At 39.8% G+C, this 20,784-nt stretch overlaps 1 protein-coding gene across 6 annotated transcripts in view; it reads right to left on the bottom strand.

Annotated features, from left to right (window-relative positions):
• LYST (lysosomal trafficking regulator) overlaps nucleotides 1-20,784 on the bottom strand; it is a 163,201-nt gene that overhangs the window by 45,554 nt on the left and 96,863 nt on the right. For 4 of the 6 annotated variants that reach the window (XR_006783186.1, XM_045817016.1, XM_045817008.1 and 1 more), the window contains exons 27-33: nucleotides 17,699-17,865; nucleotides 16,690-16,842; nucleotides 12,241-12,402; nucleotides 11,137-11,328; nucleotides 8,700-8,878; nucleotides 6,588-6,794; nucleotides 27-203 (exon numbers count right to left, since the gene is read on the bottom strand). Coding sequence is in view for 5 of the 6 variants with exons in the window: in XM_045817016.1 (XP_045672972.1) it covers nucleotides 27-203; nucleotides 6,588-6,794; nucleotides 8,700-8,878; nucleotides 11,137-11,328; nucleotides 12,241-12,402; nucleotides 16,690-16,842; nucleotides 17,699-17,865 (1,237 nt within the window). In the remaining variant the exon portion in view is untranslated. The remainder of the gene's footprint in view (nucleotides 1-26; nucleotides 204-6,587; nucleotides 6,795-8,699; nucleotides 8,879-11,136; nucleotides 11,329-12,240; nucleotides 12,403-16,689; nucleotides 16,843-17,698; nucleotides 17,866-20,784) is intronic. The other 2 variants (XM_045817029.1, XM_045817038.1) reach the window with 1 other exon arrangement.

Genomic DNA, 20,784 nt, shown 5'->3' with positions numbered 1-20,784 from the left:
GGAAACTGTTTGTTTCGCTGGCTTACCTCTTTGATCATTTTAAGAAGCTCCGGTTTTGCTGCTGCACTGGGAGGGATGCATTTGTGGCCACATAACTTCAAAGCATTCATAAGCTCTTCTGCTGTGTCTAGTTCTTCCTGAGTCAATTCATCTTGGTGATTATGTATCAACTCGGACAAATACAAAACTAACTTGGCTCCATGCTTTAAAACAAAGTAACAAGTTTTTTTCAGTCATAAAGAATTTGTATTTCTTACATTTAAATTATTTAACAGTAATTAAATTAAATTATATTGATAGATTTATTTGTTAGATCTGGTTTGAATAAATGAATTAAAAAAGACACTCTAGGGGCAACTGAAAAAATTTGATTATATATTGGATATTAGTAAGTATACTAATTTTGCTAGGTATAAGGTTTGTTATGTTTATATAAGAAAATGCCTTTTGAAAAATGTCATTTCTATCATTTATTTTAAAATATTTCAGAGGAAGAAGAAATGATAACAATTATTAAATCTATTTGACAGTTATATGGTATTCATGGTATTATTCGATTTTCCTTAGTATGTTTGAAAATTTTCATTGTTGAAGGTAAAAAAAAAAAGAAAAAAGAGGGAAAAAGAAGGAAGAAAGGGAGGAAGGGAGGGAAGAAAAGAAGGAAAAGAAAGGCTAGCAAGCAGGCTTTTGGGAAAAGAATTCTGGAGAGGATTAGCTAAAGAAATACAGGAAATAAGATTGGGATAAGGGAAAATCATTCATAGTTTTTTCTCACAGAACAATTTAACTGGAATGGGAACTTTCCTTTAAGTCTTGAGATAAGGGAGTTATGCTTATTTATTCTCTCCTTTGACTTCTGCTTGGTAGAAGAGAAGGCGGTGAAAATTCCAAAACAAAAAGCTATCTTTGGATGAGCTTATAAGATTCAGGACTCCCTGGGAGAACTCTAAAACCAGGGAGAACTCTAAAACCAGGGAGACCTCAGCACTTGTGAACGCACCCAGAGAAGGGTTGGGTTAGGCCAGTCTTTTATGAACAGGACCTATAACTAAAATTAGAGTGTTGTTACTCAAGGCAATGACAAACATCCTTTGTAACACGAACCTATACCAAGCTTTGACACATGATTTCTTAGGTGGCCCTTCTATGCTCTAGAAGTCACACCCAATTATTATGTGTACACTATGCATTATTTAGACACTAATTCTGCCGAGTTAAATGCGCATAATTTTACTTCTTAAAAATTTGCATTAATACAAATACCACTGTATTTGGCTTTATGACATTTTAAACTGTGAATAGTATTAAATGTCAACAAGTGGGATTTGGAAACTGTTACATTTTGGGTGATATTTACATTAACATGCTGAATCACATCATGCCATTTCCTAAAAGCATAAGATGAACATATGCATGATGAAAATAGCAAAGCTCATTTTGATGCAACATTTTAGAAGAGTCGGGAGACAGCTGCTACCCGACCGAAAGAGAAGACTGAGCAGATGCTCTGTGAGTAAAAGGCCCAAAGAGTTGGCAAATAAAGAGAAGTGGTAAATGACTGGGATATTTTCACATGTGCCCTGAAGGCAAGGCTCTCAATATAACTGTAAAAATATTTCCATTTAGTATTCAGGAACACTCTAAAATTATCTTGAAAAACTATCAGAAATGTTTTTACTCACTCTGAATATCCACATAACAGATGATTTAGAGGCTGACGTTGTTTCTGATAACTCATTTTAACATGCCCTGATCAATCATTTACTGACTGTAGTTCCCGGGACTAAAAAAGGTATGATTGGGGATTGATAAAAACACGCAAAAAAGAGCCTGTTTTCAGTTCTCAAAAGGATAATTTTTTTAAAAAAAATAATATGTATTTATTTTTAGAGAGAGGGGAAGGAGGGAGAAAGAGGGGGAGAAAAACATCAATGTGAGAGAGAAACATCAATCAGTTGCCTCTCGACACGCCCCATCTGGGGCTCAAACCCACAACTCGGGCATGTGCCCTAAGTGGGAATCAAACCAGGGATCTTTTGCTTTGTGAGATGATGCGCAATCAACTGAGCCACACCAGTCAGGGCTCAAAAGGTTGATTTAAGGAACTGAATCTATTAAACACAAATCCTCAGAAAATAATGAAATGCTAGAATGTGTAAAAACACAAACTTCCATTAAAGTCTCTAGGAAGGAAGAGTTCTGAGTGGACTAGAGAAGGGGAGGAAGGTTCTGAAGGTGGGACAAAGGGGGCTGGGTGCATGGAGGAGTGGGTGGAATGGCAGGTGGACGGACACAGGAGAGGAGAGAAGGCTTTCTGGCTGCAAGGGCACATGCATTGAGCAGCGTGTCAGCAGGAATGCATATGCAGGCTGTGAGGAGGGTGCAGCGCAGATGAAATGCTCTTTAAAAGAGGTGGTGTCACACACTGGAGAGTTAGCCCGGCTCAAGTTGTCGCAGAAGAAACCTAGGGCTTTAAAAATCACGCAGATTACAAATTGATACAGCTTGCAGACAGCTGCAAAAAAAAAAAAGAAGTATATATATTGATACTGCTGTGGAATGACCTCTAAGACATACTGTTAGTTGAAGAAAGTGCAGAAGAGTGTGTACAGTTAGTTCACTATCTTTCTTTGTGTCCAGAAGTGGAGGAGATAACACGCACGTGTGTATGTGCGTACAGAACGGCTCACGTGGCCCAAAGCACTGAAGAACAAATACAGACGGTGACCTACACAGAAAGGGAAAGGATGGGGGGAGGGTCCAGAGATAAAAGCCAGAACCCCTCTTGATGTAATATTTCCACAGTTTTGACTTTGGATCCATGTAGATGTTTTTACATAATTAAAAATAAAATTAAACCCAGTGGAATCCTTAACAATAGAAAATGAATTTCAAAAATATAACTAGTTAGTTGAAGTTAGTGGCATAACCAAATTAAAGTTATTTTAAGTGCTTTTGCAATGCAGTATTTTCATGGCAAATCCATAATGCTATTCTAAGAACCACAGGAAATCTCAAACTACATTCAGTGGGCTTGTTATCAGTGATATGGTTGGTCATCTTACTTTGAAAATAGATATAGATACAGAAAGATAAAGCAAATCAGTATGTTAATGTCATGAGGAAGATTATCAACATTAATAAACAGAAATACAAAATATAAAATCTAAGAAAAAGTATCAGAATGAATTCATGATTTTTTCCTAAAAAGATACATATTCCCCAGCTTTCCCACTAAAAAGGCAGAGAGGAAATGATAACCTAATATAAATGAATGGCCCTAGCCCTGGGTGTATGGTCTTTAAGTACCATCATTTCATAAAGGGAAATAGGGGCTTTTTGAGGAAAACCTCAGTTCCAGGTTGGAAGAGCATGGGACATTCTCCTGCTCCAGAACGAGGAATTTAATCTCATCAACTCGTTCAAAATTAAATGGCTGTGTTAAAAGAACCTAACAACTTGAATCTACAGCGGTGTTAATTTAAATATCAAACAGAACAATAACTACAACAGTTTGAAACTATAAAATTTTTAAGAAAACATCTGAGTTCATAATGATACATCAAAAATAAAAACAAATATAAAAATTAAAGGTTGCTAGGGCACCAATTCCTTACTCTAAAAATTAATAAGGTAAATAAGTATTCATCTTGCCCTTCCTATACAGACTATATTTTAGGGCAGCCAGATAGTTGAGAAGGGAATATTCTTTCCCACAGATGAACCCCAGCTGACAGCTGTTGGGGGGATGAGAAACTTAGAGAAATCACAGTTTTGCAACTTATGAAAAGTGGATCTCAGCCACTATCATCAATGGCTGCTAAAACCATCAGGTTAAAGGTTGAGGGTGAACTTTGTAATGGGTGGATCCGGCTGACCACCATCTCGAAAAGCAGGGCAACCGGACATTCTCTGGCTCCTGCTATGACGTAATGGGAAATTCACTCCTAGTAAAGTATTCTTTAACAAAGGAAAAAACCCACAAAAACAAATATGAAACCAAGAAACGGAATCTAATCGAGGCTCTAAATATAGAGCCATAAGGATATAATCAGCCAAATCCAGAATGTGATAAATTCTATAGAATAAATGACTCAGTTTTATCAACAAATGAATAACATTTTAAAAAATGGTTGGGGAGGGTAATTGCCACGGATTAAAAATGTTTAGCACACACCCAACAAATGCAATGTGTAGGCCTGTTTGGTTCCAGAAACAAGCAAACTATTAAAAAATTATAAGGGATCCTGGCCAGGTAGCTCGGTTAGAGCATCACCCCTATACGCCAGGGTTGTGGGTTTGGTCTCTCTCTGGTCAGGGGACACACCGGAATCCACCAACGAATGCATGAACAAGTGGAACAAATTGATGTTTCTCTCTCTCTCTCTCAAATCAATACTTTTTTAATTATAAGAAATATGGGAAAGTTTAAATGCTGATTGGATATTATATGATAATAGGAAATTATTAATATTACTGAGCATGATAAGTTTTTAAAAAGTCCTTATTGGTTAGAGATACATTATGAAGTATTTACAAGTAATATGATTCGATACCTGACATTTGTTTCAAAATTATACAAAGGAAGAAAGAAAAATTAAAGCTGGGTAATGGTCACATGGGGTTCTTTTTTGATTTCTCTCAACTTTAAGGTATGTATATTTGAAAGTTTCCATAATAAACTTTAAAAAATCAGGTAAAGTAAGTTGGTCTTGAGTGCAGAGGTTATTGTAGTGACCAGAGCATAAAAAGTAGAAAGAAGTCTGAACCCAGAGGGTGGGTGAACGACAGAGAGGAGAGACAGAGCGAGAGAGAGAGAGAGAGAGAGAGAGAGAGAGAGAGAAAGGGCGGGGTAGCTAAACAAGTCCCTGTCCTGGTGATGAAGTGGATTCAGGAGAGAAGAAACAGTCGGCCAGAGTTCCAGGGTTTCTGACTGAGTCGGTAAGGGCACGCCCACAGAAGCGGGTAGCAGAGGAGGAAGGCTGAGATGAGGAGATGGGACTGTTAACTAGGGCTGGTTTGGATGGACAGCATGTCTACTGACTGGAAAGGAAGGAAAGACCACTCCACATTCTCCAGGGAAGGAAACCAGGGGCCTGGATGCCCTTCTGCCTTGGGAAGGAAAGACAAGGCCCCTCGTGTGCTTGAGACAGTCTTGATATTGGAAGGAGCACCTACAAATTAGTTCTAAGCTATAACCTTTTGGTTCCTAATATGATACATCTGGGTTTCCCAGGGATTAAAAGGGATACTCTTCCTTTCTTCTACAGGGTCCAGCACAAATAACACCCTCTTTTTATTACAAAATCTTTTACTACAAAATCATAAGCATGTAATTCTATAACATAACAATATCACAGTCAAGCATACCACGTGGCATTTTAGGTGAAATGTTCAAATTAAAACTATAAATCTTTACACCCATATTACCCTACCAGCCACACTCAAGCAGGCCTTACTTCTGCCGGACCCTGTATCTCATCTCTTACTTTACTAATAGGGGTATAATTTACATACAGTAAGCACACGGATATTAGGGGTTCATTTCTGCAAGTTTTCACAACTGCGTGTACCCATGTAACCACATCCAAAACAAGAACACATTTTCGTCACCCCGGAAAGTTTCCTAAGGCTCCTTTCCAATCAGTTCCCCTTCTCACCGCCTCCTCCCAGAGACCACCACCGTCTGTCACCGTGTCTCACTTTCACCTGCTCTTGAATTCTCTTGTGTCTGGCTGTCCCTTAGCCAGTGCAGTGTTTAGAGCTTCCTCCACAATGGCAGGCATATCAGTGCTCTGCTCCTTTTTGTGGCTGTATAAACTCCATTGTATAAATACATCACGATTTGCTTAAATCCTTTCTTGTTGATAGGCATCTGCGTTCTTTCCAGTATTTGGCTACTAGTGAAAAGGCTGCCATGGATATTTTTGAACAAGTTTTTTTACAAGCATACATTTTAATTTCTCTTTGGTAAATATCTAAAGATGGAATTTTAGGGTTGCAGGCTAACTGTATGTTTAATTGTGCAAGAAAGTGCTAAATAGCTCTCTAAAATAGTTATAACCATTTAAACTCTCCAACTATCATTCTTGAAGTGATAGGCTTTATTATACAGTCTGAAATTTTTAAAGGTATTTTGGTTTTGATCATTCTAAATAATCAACATTTTTTTCTTACTGTAAATATTTTTTAAAATATGTCATATGTACTGTTGTTTGAGCTATTCGGTATGGATGTTTCATGGATAATATAGTGCTTAAAAAAAGGTTCCAAACAGTTCTTAGAGAAAACACTTTACGATTCAGTAGTAAGCTACGAATGACCTTGTAAGGACTTAACATAAATGAAGGTCTGTGAACATAATGAAGGTCTTCACAGACCCTCATGTAAGCACTGGAAAAGAATGGGGCATAAATTGGTCACACTGAGACGGTGAAGAGCATCTGAAGAAAGACCTCAGGTGATTTTTGGTAAGAAAACTGTATTTATAATGTTTGACATGAAAATACAGTTTGATTTCAGTTCTTGTTTTGTACAATCTGATGTTTCACCAATAGCTTTTATGTACAAAATACTGAGATTCTTACTTGCGGAAATGGGCTGAGACAGTCTCGTAGTATTTCCTGATAATTTGGTTCGTGAACTATTTCAAATATTTGCTTTCTCTGTTGGGAAGGGTGGGCGGGTGACAAAATGTGTGTGAGCAGTCTGCCCAGCTGCTTTCGGAAGGTTTCCTTGCAAGACCATATGATCTTCATCCACTGCTGCCTGGAACCACTGGTTTTGCTTGAACCCTGAAACCAAAACAGACATGAACCAGCATCAGACTTCTGAAGTAATAATATACTACCCACAACACAGACCTGAAGAAGATCATGGAACATGTTTTATCCATGCTTTTTATTTTTTTAAAGATTTTATTTATTTATTTCTAGAGAGGGAAGGAAGGGAGAAAGAGAGAGAGAGAAACATCAATGTGCGGTTGCTGGGGGCCATAGCCTACAACTCAGGCATGTGCCATGACTGGGAATCGAACCTGCGATCCTTTGGTTCGCAGCCCGCGCTCAATCCACTAAGCTGCACCAGCCAGGGTTTATCCATGCTTTTTAAAGATTGTGTAAATCAGAAAGACACAGACGTCCATGCAAATGGTGTTTAAAAGAGATGGACGTACACCTTTGTTCAAAATAGCCACAAGGTGGGAACAATCCAAATGCGCCCTGATGAACAGGTAAACAGAATGCGGTCTACACACAGAATGGATGTCACTCAGCCTTAAAAAGGACTGCAGTACCCACACATGCTTCAACAGGGGTGAACTGAAAACATCATGCTAAGTGAAATAAGCCACACACAAAAGGACCATGTTGCATGAAATATGTATTATAACAACTTATGTGAAGTATCTAGAAAGTCAAATTTGCAGAGACCAGAAAGTAGAACAGAGGTCACAGGGCTGGAGGAGGGGGATGGGAATTAGTGTTCAATCAACACAGAGCTTCCATTTGGGAGGATGGAAGGTTCCGGACACGGATGGTGCTGATGGTCACACAACGATGGGAATGTACTTAGCGCCTCCGAATTGCACCCTTAAAAATGGTTCAAATAGTACATTTTATGCTATGTATATTGTACCACAATTTAAAAAAGGAGAGAAGGATGAAGAAACTAAAGTCCTAAACCACTTATAAAGCTACCTAGGACTTGGAAATTTTAAACAAAAAAAAAAAAAAAAAGAAAGAAAAAGAACCATCAGAGAACAAGGGTAGGTAAGGTCACACTGCTTTTTGCAATACAAAAGAGAAAGGATTTATTATAAAGACTTGAATTAGTTCTAAAATACTGAGTGTAACAGTCAAAAGTAAGGACTGCACATAAATTGACCACCTGCGTTCCCCAACAAGTAACCAAAGAAGCCGTTCCAGCTGAGTTCCCAGTAAGGCTACCCCAATCCTGGTCACATCTCCTGTTAAAAACTGAAATCAGTCCATTTTAGAATTCAGTCTGAGTTTTGGAAACTGCTAATTTCTCCCGGTCCTGAGGGCCCTGTGTGAACTGAATGACTTAGTTCTAGTGGAACCTTCAGACACCAAAACCTAGCTGAGACGTAGAGCCTGGCAGAGCCATGATTTGTGAGCTGGGCTGGAGTTGGATCGGCCTTGGTGCCTGTGGGCTGTGCTGACCCGTCTGTTCCCTGTGGTCACTGTAGGCGGCTCGCAGAAACCTGAGTGAGTCACTGAGGAATGGAGCCTGACACTTGCCCGTATTCTCTATATAATTCTGAAGGAGCTGGATACATTTAAACCAAGACCTAAAATTCACAGTAACTCATTACAATAATCATTCAAGATAGGTACAGACAAAGTACTTTGAAAACAGGCTGTTAATTTAAACTCCCACAGAACTGGTTAAAGCCCACCTATCTTCTGACGCCGCTGGCTCTACCATATCGGAAAATGGCTTTCAGGCCACAGACGTAAAACCAACGTTGCACCCAGTGAGTCGGTTCGGAAAGGGGAACTCGGCAATATTACTCCATTATTAAAAATTCAAGTTGTCCGACTTCAGAAAAGTCTGTGAGAGACTTTTCTCTCTCACAGAGAGAGAAAATGTTTAATGTCTGAAAACATTAAATACAGACAGAAAACTTCTACTCCTTTTGTGTGAATAAACATTCCCCATTTAATTAATTTACTTACAATAGACACTTTAAATACTTCTACCAGGTACGTGAATATTTCTTTCTGAAATGGATTGGAAACAGAAGTATGTTCATGATGAGTATTTCCTTCAGAAATCTCAGTCTGGGAAACTGAGGCCTTGCTTTGAGTGGCACTTTCTGGAGTACTCAAAATGTCAACAATGTCCGGATTAAACTCTGAATTAAAAAAAAAATAAAAAATTAGTCAAATCATTGATACCTTGCCATCCAAAATGTAATGATGCTGGTAAAATACTTTCTAAATCAGTTGTCACAATATTAATGTGCAGTAGTGCATTAACTGTGAATATACTAGAGAAAAGCGATCTTACTTAAAACAGTGTAGAAATTTAAATATATATAAACCATGCAATTCTAAATTAAAGATGTATCTTACTAATGAAGATGAATTAAACTGTGAAATTACGGAGCCACAAGGTTCCCGCACACATCAGATGCGCGGCCCGCCCGTCGTCTGCCGTAGACAGGCACCCTGAGCTGCCTCTCTGCTGTGCATCCCCAGTGCATGCTGTGCAAGTGGTGCAAATGGTTCAACTGCAAGGTTTAGCCTGAGTGCCAGGGGCCTCAAATATAGAGAAGTTCAAAAAAATCTCGGTTCTATTATTTTTCTAATGATTAACAAGTACTGTTTTCTTTTTCCTGCCTTCTTGGGGTTATTTGAACATTTCTTAGAATCCCATTTTGACTTATCTATAGTGCTTTTTGAGTATTTTTTTTGCATAGCTTTTTAGTGGTTGCTCTAGATATTGCATTTTATATATAAATATATAAATCATTAGCCAGTACAGAAATACAAATTGAAACCACAATGTGATATCACTATACACATCAGAATGGCTAAAATTAACAACAGTGACAATTCCAAATACTTACACAGATAAAAAAAAAAACCCAGACCACTCATTCATATGAAATTACACAGTTGCTCTGGGAAAGTTGGCAGTTTCTCCACTAGAAGAAAACGCACACCACCATACAACCCAACAACCGCACTCCCGGGCCTTTCTCCCGGGGGAACGAAGAATGCATTTGCACAGAAGCCTGCACTAAGTGTGACAGCAGCTTTATCTGTCCGGGCTCCAGACTGGAAACAGCCCAGACAGTCCTTCAACATGTGCAGGGCCAAATAAATTGTGCCACGTCCACACTGCGGAATGCTACTCAGCAAAAACAAAACATGTAACTACCAGGCCAGCTCTCTGAAAAACTATGCTGAGTGAAAACAGCCAAGGCTGCATTCTGTACAATTCCATTTATGTAACATTTCTGAAGGGATGGAAGTACAGGAATGAAGAGCAGACTAGAAGCTGCCAGTAACTACAGAGGAGTGGGGCGGGAAGAGAGTGAGTGTGACTATAAAAAGGCAACGTGAGGGATCCTTGTGGTGGTGGAATGTTCTGTTTCTCAGCTCTGTAATATCCTGGTAGCGACGTTGGCAGAGTTTTGCATAATCCATTGGGGGAAACTGGATAAAGCATATGCGAGATGCCTGTAATAATTCTCAACAAGTACATGTGAATCTATTAACATGATTACAGTTGTCACCCCTTACCTGTGGTTTCTGTTTCCACAGTTTTAGTTATACGTAACTGACGTAAAAATATGTCATGTAAAATTGCAGAAATAAACAATTCATAAATTTTGAGATGATTTTATTTATTTATTTTTTAGAGAAAAAGGTAGGGAGGTAGAAAGAGAGGGAGAGAAACATCAATATGTGGTTGCCTCTTGAGCACCCGCTACTGGGGACCTGGCCTGCAACCCAGGCATGTGCCCTGTCTGGGAATTGAACCAGTGACCCTTTCAGTTCACAGGCTAGCACTCAATCCACTGAGCCACACCAGCCCAGGCCACAAGTTTTAAATTGGACACTGTTCTGAGTAGTGTGCTGGAATCTCCCACTGTCCCCCCGGGATGTGAACCATCCCCACGTGTAGATATCCACAGTGCAGATGCTCCCTGGCTGTTAGTCCATAGCTATCTTGACTATCAGGTGAGTGTCGTGGTATCACAATGCTTGTGTCCAAGTCGCCCTTATTTTACTTAATCATGGCCCCAAAGCTCAAGAATAGTGATGCTGGCAACTCAGCTGTGCCAAAGAGAAGCTAGGAAGTGCTTTCTTCGAGTGAGAAGATATGCATGTAAAGGAAAAAACAGTGTATATAGGGGTTCAGTACTATCCATAGTTTCAGACATCCACCGGAAGGGGTGTCTTAAAAAAAACTTTAAAATGTCCATCTAGGCCAGCATTTAACACATTGAAAAATGGACTTTATTCAAGACTATTATTTCCGAAAAAATTCTTTTAATAGTATGGAAACCTCTTCAGCTCCCTCTTAAATTATTTTCCTTTTGATTCAAAATCTGAGCAATGACATACTTACTTTGTCATTGCTCAGATGACAAAGTCTTACCTTGATAAAGAATCCTGTTAATGGCCAGAATGGTGAGCCTCTGCAGCCTCTGTGCAAGCTCCGCTTCGGTGGCCTGGACAGGGTTCTCCTGGCTCATTCTCCGCTGCATCATCACGTGAAGCTCATCACTCGCCACCGAGCGCATTTTCATTAGAAGGGAGTCAGTTTGAGCAAGGGGGAATTTCCGAAGACCTTCAAATGTAAGTTAAAGCGTCAAATGCCAGAGTTAATGAGATCAAGGAAACTATTTTTGCAGCACTTTTTTGATCATCAGAACATGAAAAGAACCTTATTTAATACAAAGTTAATTTACATAAAGGAAAGAGAATTATTAAGAGAAAGTGATGTTTCTCCCTCTTTAAATAGGTACAGTAGTAATTTTGATCTCAAAGTCCTAACAAAAATGGCTTAGGAGGATGGCTACCATTTGGCAAAATTTGAGTCTCCTGAAAAACTCCAAGAATTAGAAATGGATGTATAAGTAGTTCAGAATGTTTTGACCAAGTATTTTCAAATACTGTTGCATTTCCTTGTATTCTAAAATAATCAACAGATTTTTATTTACTTTTTATAAAAGACTTTTTATTTATTACTTTTTATTACTTTATTATTAAATTTTATTTACTTTTAGAGAGAGGAGAAGAGAGGGAGAGAGAGGAGAGAAACATCACTGTGAGAGAGAAACATCAATTGGCTGCCTCTCATAAGCGCCTCGACTGGGGACCGAAACCACAACCCAGGCATGTGCCCTGACCAGGTATTGAACCTGTGACCTTATGTTTTTCCAGACAACATTCAACCAACCAAGCCGCACCAGTCAGGGCATCAGTAGATTTTTAAAGCACATTGTGTTTCAGTAAGAACATTACTACGTCTGGATAATTGAGTTTTTTGAAATAGTTTTGAGAAGTGCATACAGTGACATAGTAGAAATCAGTCAAATGAAGGTGAGGAGATCAGAAAGGTGAATATCATTCCAGTGATTTGCTAATGAATGATTTGCTGCACATGCATCACTTGGGATTTAATCCTACACAAGCATTTCCTGAGAAATGTTTCCTCAGATTGAACAGGTAGAACTGGCACTCGGCACCATTACTGCACCTGCTCCGAGAGGTACCACACAGGGAGTGGATCCAGGAGGAAATGGGGGGAATGAGTCTTGACGCAACACACTGAAGGAAAAGGGCATCGGAAGTTGACCATAGGACCGAAAATGGCGTCTTGGTAGGTGAGGAGCAGTGGAACCCTTCATTGGAATTGAACCTTTGTTTTAGATTATGAAAACATGTATCAATTTCCATAAATAGTCTCTATAAACATAACTTACATATAATTAAAATATACATTCTAATGACTCATCCTGCAAGATATTTAAATATTTTAATAGCATTTTAGGTTCTCCACTATTTTAGGTAATCATTATTTTTAATCAGTTAATACATTTTGATGGGTAGAGTCACTTTTGAGACAAAAAAAAACAAGCAAATAAAAAGAAAAATTTCCTATTGGTGATGTATTCAAAAATAACATTTCAGACTATGTCCTTAGTTTAAGCAGGTTCTCCCCAATGTCCACTTCTCCGACAGCCTCCCTCTGTGTGAGCAGCCAGTGTCCACAGTTCAGAGGCGCAGCCACACAGTGAACAGGGAGGGCGAAGCCTTGTGCAGGGCTATGCACTCGGCAAAGTGGGGGGCTTTGCCCTCGTGTTCTGAGGCTGCCCTGAACTGCTGCAGCCCCAAGTACACTGTTCCTAAGCCTCAGCTTCCTCGCATGTAAAGTGTGAATTAGGAAATAAAATAGAGCCTTACCCACAGGCAGACATCTGTCGCTATCTGACACTATATTAGATATATTTATTTACAGGTTAGTTGATCGTTTTCTTCAGAAAAATGTAAGTTCCATGACAGCAGATAAAACGATAACTGGTACATGACTAATGCTCAGTAAATATGGCTGATGGTTGGAAGAATGGACAAAGAACGTTGTTCTGTAGATTAATACAGTAATGGTCACAAAACACAATGCCTATCTCATACAAGGAATCAAAAATTGTTAATAGTTGGTAATATTATTAATGGCTGAAATGTAAAGAAAATTCATAGAATATTTATATATATATACACATATATATTCATTTATGACAGTTTAAATTTATATGTCCTTTAAATAATGCCTTAATGCTTTCCTCCACATTCATGTATCAAGGTGATGTGTAGTGTTGTATATTGATAAGCAGTAAAAAAAAAATACAAAAGAATATACCTTGCTACCCTGTTTATAATAGCAAAAACAAACAAGGGAAAAAACACCTTTGTTTATTGGATAAAGCTTAGGAAAGACAACCATGGCAAGTTAATATAATAGATTTTTATGCATTTTTTAAACATAAAGAATATTTATAGCACATGGAAAGATATCTATAATACATTGTTTAGAAACAGAAGGTAGAGTATCATACTGCACAGGCAAAATTACACTTTCTCTTATATATCTCTATGCCAAAAAACCCACACAGAGGCTGAGGAGCTAGCGCCCTGTTCACTGGGTCGCAGGGAACCGCCGACATCGGGCCAAAGAATGGAGCACGTGAGTGAGACTGCAAGGCAGCTAGGCTGGTGGCAAAATGGCACCTGCCCTCCCAGTATGAGGACTGAAGGTGGAGATGTGATGACGGCACTGCTCAGGGCGCTCTGGCCTGACCCACGGATCTCCCGATTCCCAGTCTGCGTCAGCCTATTATCAAACCACCTGGCGTGGCCCTCACAGAAGCAGCAGCTGACGGCTGTCCACACGAGGCTGGAGGTGTAGGAGGTGCAGGAGGTGGCAGTGGGGCTGGAAGCATCATTTGCCTCAGCAGTTTTCAATAAATGCTAAATGAGTGTTTAGAAAAAAGCCACCCCCACACCAGTGAGAGAGCTTGTTTTATAATAAACCTTTGCAGGAACAGGTCACCATGTACACGCTGGACACCAGGGCATTAGAAACCCCTTAGTCACTTTCGTATCATGACAAATGGACTCGGTGGCTTCAGAACCACACTGCCCAGAGCAGAGAGGCTGCAGTATCTGAATCTTTCGTACCCATAGGGTGCAAAGCCAATATGTTTGACAACTTTTGCTAACAGTGAACAAACAAACAGAATAAGGTCTTTCCCAAATACTTGTGTAAAACAACACGGAAGGAACTAAATGGTAACAACTTAACCCATATGAAGTGGCATTTTGTGACAGGACTCAGCTGTATTTCAATTAAGGTCATATTTAAAATAAGAAACTTCTTGAGAGAGGACTAAAGACCTAGGATTATAGGTCCTAGAGATTTGACACCTGGTGTGAATGATGCAGCTGGTCTAGGTAACAAAAAGAAGAGTGTAGGTGTGAGTGATGTGGCTGGTGTAGGACACAGAGGGGAGAGTGTAGGTGTGAGTGATATGGCTGGTGTAGGACACAGGACAGTGTAGGTGTGAGTGATGTGGCTGGTGTAGGACACAGAGGGGAGAGTAGGTGTGAGTGATGTGGCTGGTGTAGGACACAGGACAGTGTACGTGTGAGTGATGTGGCTGGTGTAGGACAGAGTAGAGTGTAGACGTTGCTGTTCCAGCAGCCTGTCATGCTTGGCCTCAGTTGATCTGTTAAATGAGGAGCCTGGACCTCTAGTCTTTTAAGGTCTGTCATCAAATTTGAAGTTGTTAGGGTCTGTAAGCCTTACAGGGGTGACTACAACTGCATGGACAAAGTGAAAAATATAGGCCTGGGAGAACTGACCAGGAAAGTCAGGAGAAAAAAAAATGTCTTAGAGAAAGGATGAACTGTCCATTATCCACTTTAAAACGACTGAAACAAACAAATAATAAATAACAAACTTGGAGCTAGGCACGGCTCAAGCTCAAGGTGATAAAAATGCTAGTATCTGGCCAGACAGAGGACAGTGTGTTAGAGAAGTCACAGGGAAAACAGGAAGCAGCAAGAGGGCTAAGTGCAGGCCTGGGCCCAGAGTGCCGGGAAACTCCTTCAGGGACCCAGGGGTAAAGGAGGAGAATGAGAGAGAGTAGCAGGACAGAAAGTAGTAAAGGGACACCTTCCTGCGGGCACAGAAGGGGTGTTCCATCCAAACAGTCGCTGACTACGTACGGAGTCCTGCAAAGGGAAGGCACTGCAGCAGCCACCATCGGGCATGCAGGAAGCTGAGCATCACTGCCAGCCTTGGGGTAAGTGGAATTCTAGCTGGGACAAGAGGTACGGCCGGGGAGCCAGCTCCAGAGACTGTTTGGATGTTCAGTGAAGGAAGGCTGTACAGGGCAACTCGGGTGTTTAGAAGTTTTGTTTACGTAAGCTTTCTTTCAGGATAATCTAAACATACTACTGCAAAACAATGTACATTTAACAGTTTTCTCTTCAGATGAGTCTTTCCACATAGTTTTAAAATCTGTCATAGAACTGGACACAGTGAAGGAGTGTAACAAATGTAGAAGAAACATCTGGATTGAAAAGCCCTTAAGACTTCAAGGGTGATTACTCTTCCAACAATTTCCCAAGTACTCTGATTGGACCTACATGTGTGTATACATATATATCCAGTGTTCAAACATACATGTGTATGTATGTGTGGGTGTGCCATACAGATCCAATGTGTGTGTGAGGTGTTCTATGCTATCTTTCTGGATTATGTGTATGAAATTCATAGCAAATTTTGTGGAAACATAAGGAAATCCAACAATATTAATGCTTATTATTTGATGGTTTGTGCTAATTTACAGCAAGCCCTGATGTCACGTGCATTCATTCTAACCACTCGTTAGCGTCCATCGCCTCCTGCCTGCACCCCCAACCACCCCTCCTGCTCTCCCCTAATCCGCCCTCCACACAGGAGCTGCAGCGGTCCTTATAAATGGAAACCTGAGTATGTCCCGCCACCTGTGCTAAACCTTTACTGACATCCCATTAGGACGAAGTCTGAACACTGTCACACAGCCACCGCGACCACACGCACTGGCCCGTGCCAGCGGGGCAGCCTCACCCGCATCCCTCACCCAGCGCTGCATCCAGCCAATGGCTTCCTTTCACTTCTGAGCAAGCCCTGCTTTCTCCTGCCTCGGCACTCTCACGTGGGCCGTCCACTCCGCCAGAGACACACAGCCTCTGACCCTCTCCCTGGCCAACTCCTTTTGATCCACGTTTAAATCTCACCTCCCTAGACACTTCCCTCCCTCCTGATAAAGTGGTTGCACTGTTATTAGTCTCATTCCTACTCCCTACAATTCTCTGCTGTTTTATAATCTCTGCAAGGGCTGATTCTGTGTCTGTTCTTTAAATCATTGTATCCTCAACATTTAATGCATTGCTTAGCACATAGTAGGTGCTCAGGAGATAATTCAATGAGAAGAGCATTGAGAAGAAAGCAGTGAGTAGCTTCTTCTGGGAGGAAAACTTTCTCAAGTTACATAGCTTAAGTTTTTAAGCTAATAGTATTAAAAATGCAAATGGCACGCGAATACAGGAAAGCCAAGCTGCTCACAACTCACAGTTACTACAGTGTTAGTCCGTTACTCACCAGCAATGCTCTTCCGCTTCTGAGATATTGTATGAGGGGGAGCAGAAGGTAACTGGAATGAATTTGTAAGATTTTCCAAGTCATGGTTTGCGGTGGTCCTTATAAACTCCATAGCGGCCTGGAGAACTCGGAACTGCAGTGCAACAGCCATATCTAAAAACAGCAGGGACTAGAATGTTTTCAAGCTATGTGGTTGTCGATTTTGATTTTTATATTCATACAATATCTAATGTTTTATTAGAATAAATTAAAATTTGTATTTTATTTTATTTATTTATCCACAGCCAAGGACATTTTTCCATTGCTTTCAGAGAGAGAGGAACATCAATGCAATAGAGAAGCATTGATTGGTTGCCTCCTATACACGCCTGGACCGGGGACCACATGCACCTAGGCTACGCCCAGACTGACTAGGGATCGAACCCACAATCTCAGGTACGTGGCCTGACAGGGAATCGGACCTTCAACCTTTTAGTTACAGGACGATGCTCCAACCGAGTCACACCAGTGAGAGCTAAATTAAAAATTTTAAATCAACGTGGGTTCTTGATGGTAGTAGACATTTTTAAACTGTTTTTAAAAGCAATTTTAAAGCAAATTTTCAAATGGTCACTATAAAATACTAGCCCGCAAATTTATTTCATTTTATATAATTGTTTTACATAACAAGCTTTTTAATACATAAGTCAAAAGTTTAACCAGAAATTTTCACACTTTTCTGCTTAATATTTGCCATTAAAGAAAACTAAAGGACATTATTATTCAACATAAGCCTTTTAATTCTACTTGGTAAGAAAAATCAGGAGCTTCCTTTAATATGTTGTCTGCTACTAATTACATAGAGACATCATTAATTTTTTTACTTTTTACCACTTAAAAAAGCTTCTTTTTAAAGCTGATAGATATCACAAATTAATATAAACTTTCCAAGAAGAAAGGGATTAGGTTCAAATAACATTTTTTGGCTACTATACAACTCCCCCCAAACTCCATCAAAATTAAATCTTACTTTGTGTCCTCTTGTTTTTGCTATTTTGAAGATACCCAAGCAATACAACAAGGTCTTCAATAACTCTAAAGTACTGAGAGCCCGAGGAACTGCAGGCATGAATTGTGACGGCTATGAAAAGTTGCTGTATATCACAAGCAAGCAATTTGTATTCATTCAAAGGCATGCTAAAAAAAAAAAGAAAGAAAGAATTTAAGGCCAAGAGAACTAGTTGAAATTCTTGTTCTACCAGCAGTCATTAACGCACACATTCATTCAATATTTACTCATGCTTACTCTATGGGAGGTAATACGAACTGCATGCTAGCAATAGATAGAGGAAGACACACTTTGGTTCTTGTCAAAAAGCTGACTGTCTTGCAGAGAATCAGATAAGTAAAGAGATACCTATAACAGTAAATCGCAGTAAGTGTAACCACCGAGGTTAACAGAAACTAATATGGGGAAATCTAGGCAGGTTCCCAGCCCACACTGAAGGTGGAGATTTTGTAGGTATGAATACAAACACTCCGCGAAGGCTTCTCAGAAAAGATAAATTTGAATACATTAGTCAACCCCTCTGAATCTCACTTAAATTATAGTTATTGTAAAGATTCAGAGAGGTAATAGGTTTGAATATATATTAATCACTCATAAATACCTAATACATATGAACGTTACTTCTGCCCCTCAATTTTTAACCTTTATAATCTACCTTAGTGTGTGATGTTAAACATAAATACTTACATCCATTTGCTTTTCTCAATCAAACAAGAGTTAGAACTGGCTATTGTTTTGGGTGAATTAATAAAGTATATTAGAGGCATTCAGCAAGTATAATTTATTTTTAAAATAACAACACACTACTCTTAGAAGAAGCTTGCATGCACTCTTTCTGAGTTCTTCCAATTTCATTATCTGTATTGCAGTTGAGAGGAAGTATTCTGAGGAGCTGTAGAACTCGGCATTTCTCATATGCCTGGCATACAGGTCCTAAACAGACCAGGTGCCCAATAAACACTGAGCTGAGCTGAGTATGAGGAGTGTCCCTTGTACTCAGAGCCTCCTTGGCCTACAGCAGCGATTTTCACCTTTTTTTGTCTCATGGCACATATAAATGAATTACTAAAATTCTGTGGCACACCAAAAAATATATTATGTTTTTTGATGATCTGAAAAAAAAAACCCGGATACAATTTTGATTCATTCTCACTGGACAGCTATTCTTGTGTTGACTGTTGTCATTTTTTAAATTGCATTTTATTATTTGTGCTATTACAGTTGTACCAATTTTCCCCCTTTGCCCCCCGGCCTCCCACTCCCTCAGGCTATCTCCACAGTGTTGTCCATGACCATGGGCATGCATATAAGTTCTGCTCTCTTCCCTGTGCTGTGCTTCACGTCCCCATGACTGTTGTGTGACTACCGACTTGTACTTCTCAGTCCCCTCGCCTTTTTTGCTCATCCCTCCAATCCCCCTCTCATCTGGAAACTGTCAAAACATTCTCTGTACCTATGATTCTGTTCTGTTCTGCTTGTTTATTTTGTTTTTTAGATTCAATTGTTGATAGATATGTATTTATTGCCATTTTATTGTTCACATTTTTTATTTTCATCTTCTTAAAGAAGACCCTTTAAAATTTCCTATAATACTGATTTAATGGTGAGAAACTCCTTTAGCATTTTCTTGTCTGAGAAGCTCTTTATCTGTCCTTTGATTCTAAATGATAGCTTTGCTGGATAGAGTAATCTTGGTTGTAGGTTCTTGCTTTTCACCACTTTGAATATTTCTTACCAATCCCTTCTAGCCTGCAAAGCTTCTTTTGAGAAATCAGCTGACAGTCTTATGGGAGCTCCCTTGAAGGTAACTAACTGCTTTTTCTCTTGCTGCTTTTAAGATTTCTCTCTTTGTGTTTAACCTTTGGCATTTCAATTGTGATGTATCTTGGTTGTCTTTTTAAAATCTGACAATCTAAGGAATATTAAATTGTTGAGAACCATTCTGCCTGGTTTCAGAAGTTGTAACCCCTGCCAAGGCTAAAGCTGAGGGAGCGACCTTGGACCGTAAGCCACCAAGGAGACAAAACCTTATCTCCCTGGCAGGAGTTCTGCTTCTGCTCCTTTTACTTCATCCATGGCTGGCCCCCAATGCTTAGTCGGTTAGCCAAAGATGGGTAAGATTCCCCAAGGGGGGAATGACCTAAGCTAGGCATGATCATGTGGGAGGACCCCAAGGAAGGACTTTGGGGGCTACAGCAAAAAGGGATTATGGACCCTTGCCCCTCAGCTTTCACAAAGCCCGAGTCCTCGTTGTCTGTGAGAAATCTCCTAATCTCTTGGCTGCCTTACTGCCCTTGCTCCACCTAAGCCTGAAACAATGACAGAGGGTGGTGCAGCCCTATGCTGGAAGGGGCAGGTTCCCTGGGCAATCAGGCCTAAGAAAGAATATGTAAAATCCTGTGAAACCTGCTTTGTTTAGAATGCTCTCGATTAAATGATAAGGGTCCAAACAAGAACTAAGTTTGTTCCTCAAAGTTTTACAGCTCTTTAGCTATCTGACCCTGACTCAAAATAGGCCCTCAGACTTCTTTGTTATCTATTGTTTGATCCTTGCTGCCTGGCAGTGATTAATGAGCTTTACCTGAATTCTTGTGTAAATGAACCCAATAAAAGCCCATGAGGAACAGGCTCCTGGCCCTTCTCCTTTGAGAGATTGGTCACCTTTCCTCCCCAAGCAGATCATGTCTTGGTAGACTTGTTCTCATCTGTGGCAGCCGGGGGGACCCTGTGGGTGGAGCCCCCCACATTAAATCAGGGACCCTGACTAAACAGTCAGGTATTACATACTTTAAAAATTCTCTGGCATATGGGTTAAAACCACTGGCCTAGAAATTCATCAGGATACACTCCACCTTCTCTGTAAAAATGTAGATAGTATTTAATGTTTGAACGTGCAATGAAATGGTGCTCCTAGAGATACGTATTCTAATATTATGCTAATAAAAATGTTATACTGTATGTCACAAATGCAAACACCAAAGGAAAAAAGTTCAAATAAAAATATAATCTCCTACATATTTCTTAAAGCTCTTAATAATCACTTTGGT

Source organism: Phyllostomus hastatus, unplaced genomic scaffold, assembly GCF_019186645.2.
Source record: "Phyllostomus hastatus isolate PE091 unplaced genomic scaffold, TTU_PhHast_1.1 phas_contig_148, whole genome shotgun sequence".
Lineage (NCBI taxonomy): Eukaryota > Metazoa > Chordata > Mammalia > Chiroptera > Phyllostomidae > Phyllostomus > Phyllostomus hastatus.
Note: the sequence above shows the minus strand (reverse complement) of the source record. Positions and strands in the feature narration are given on the sequence as shown.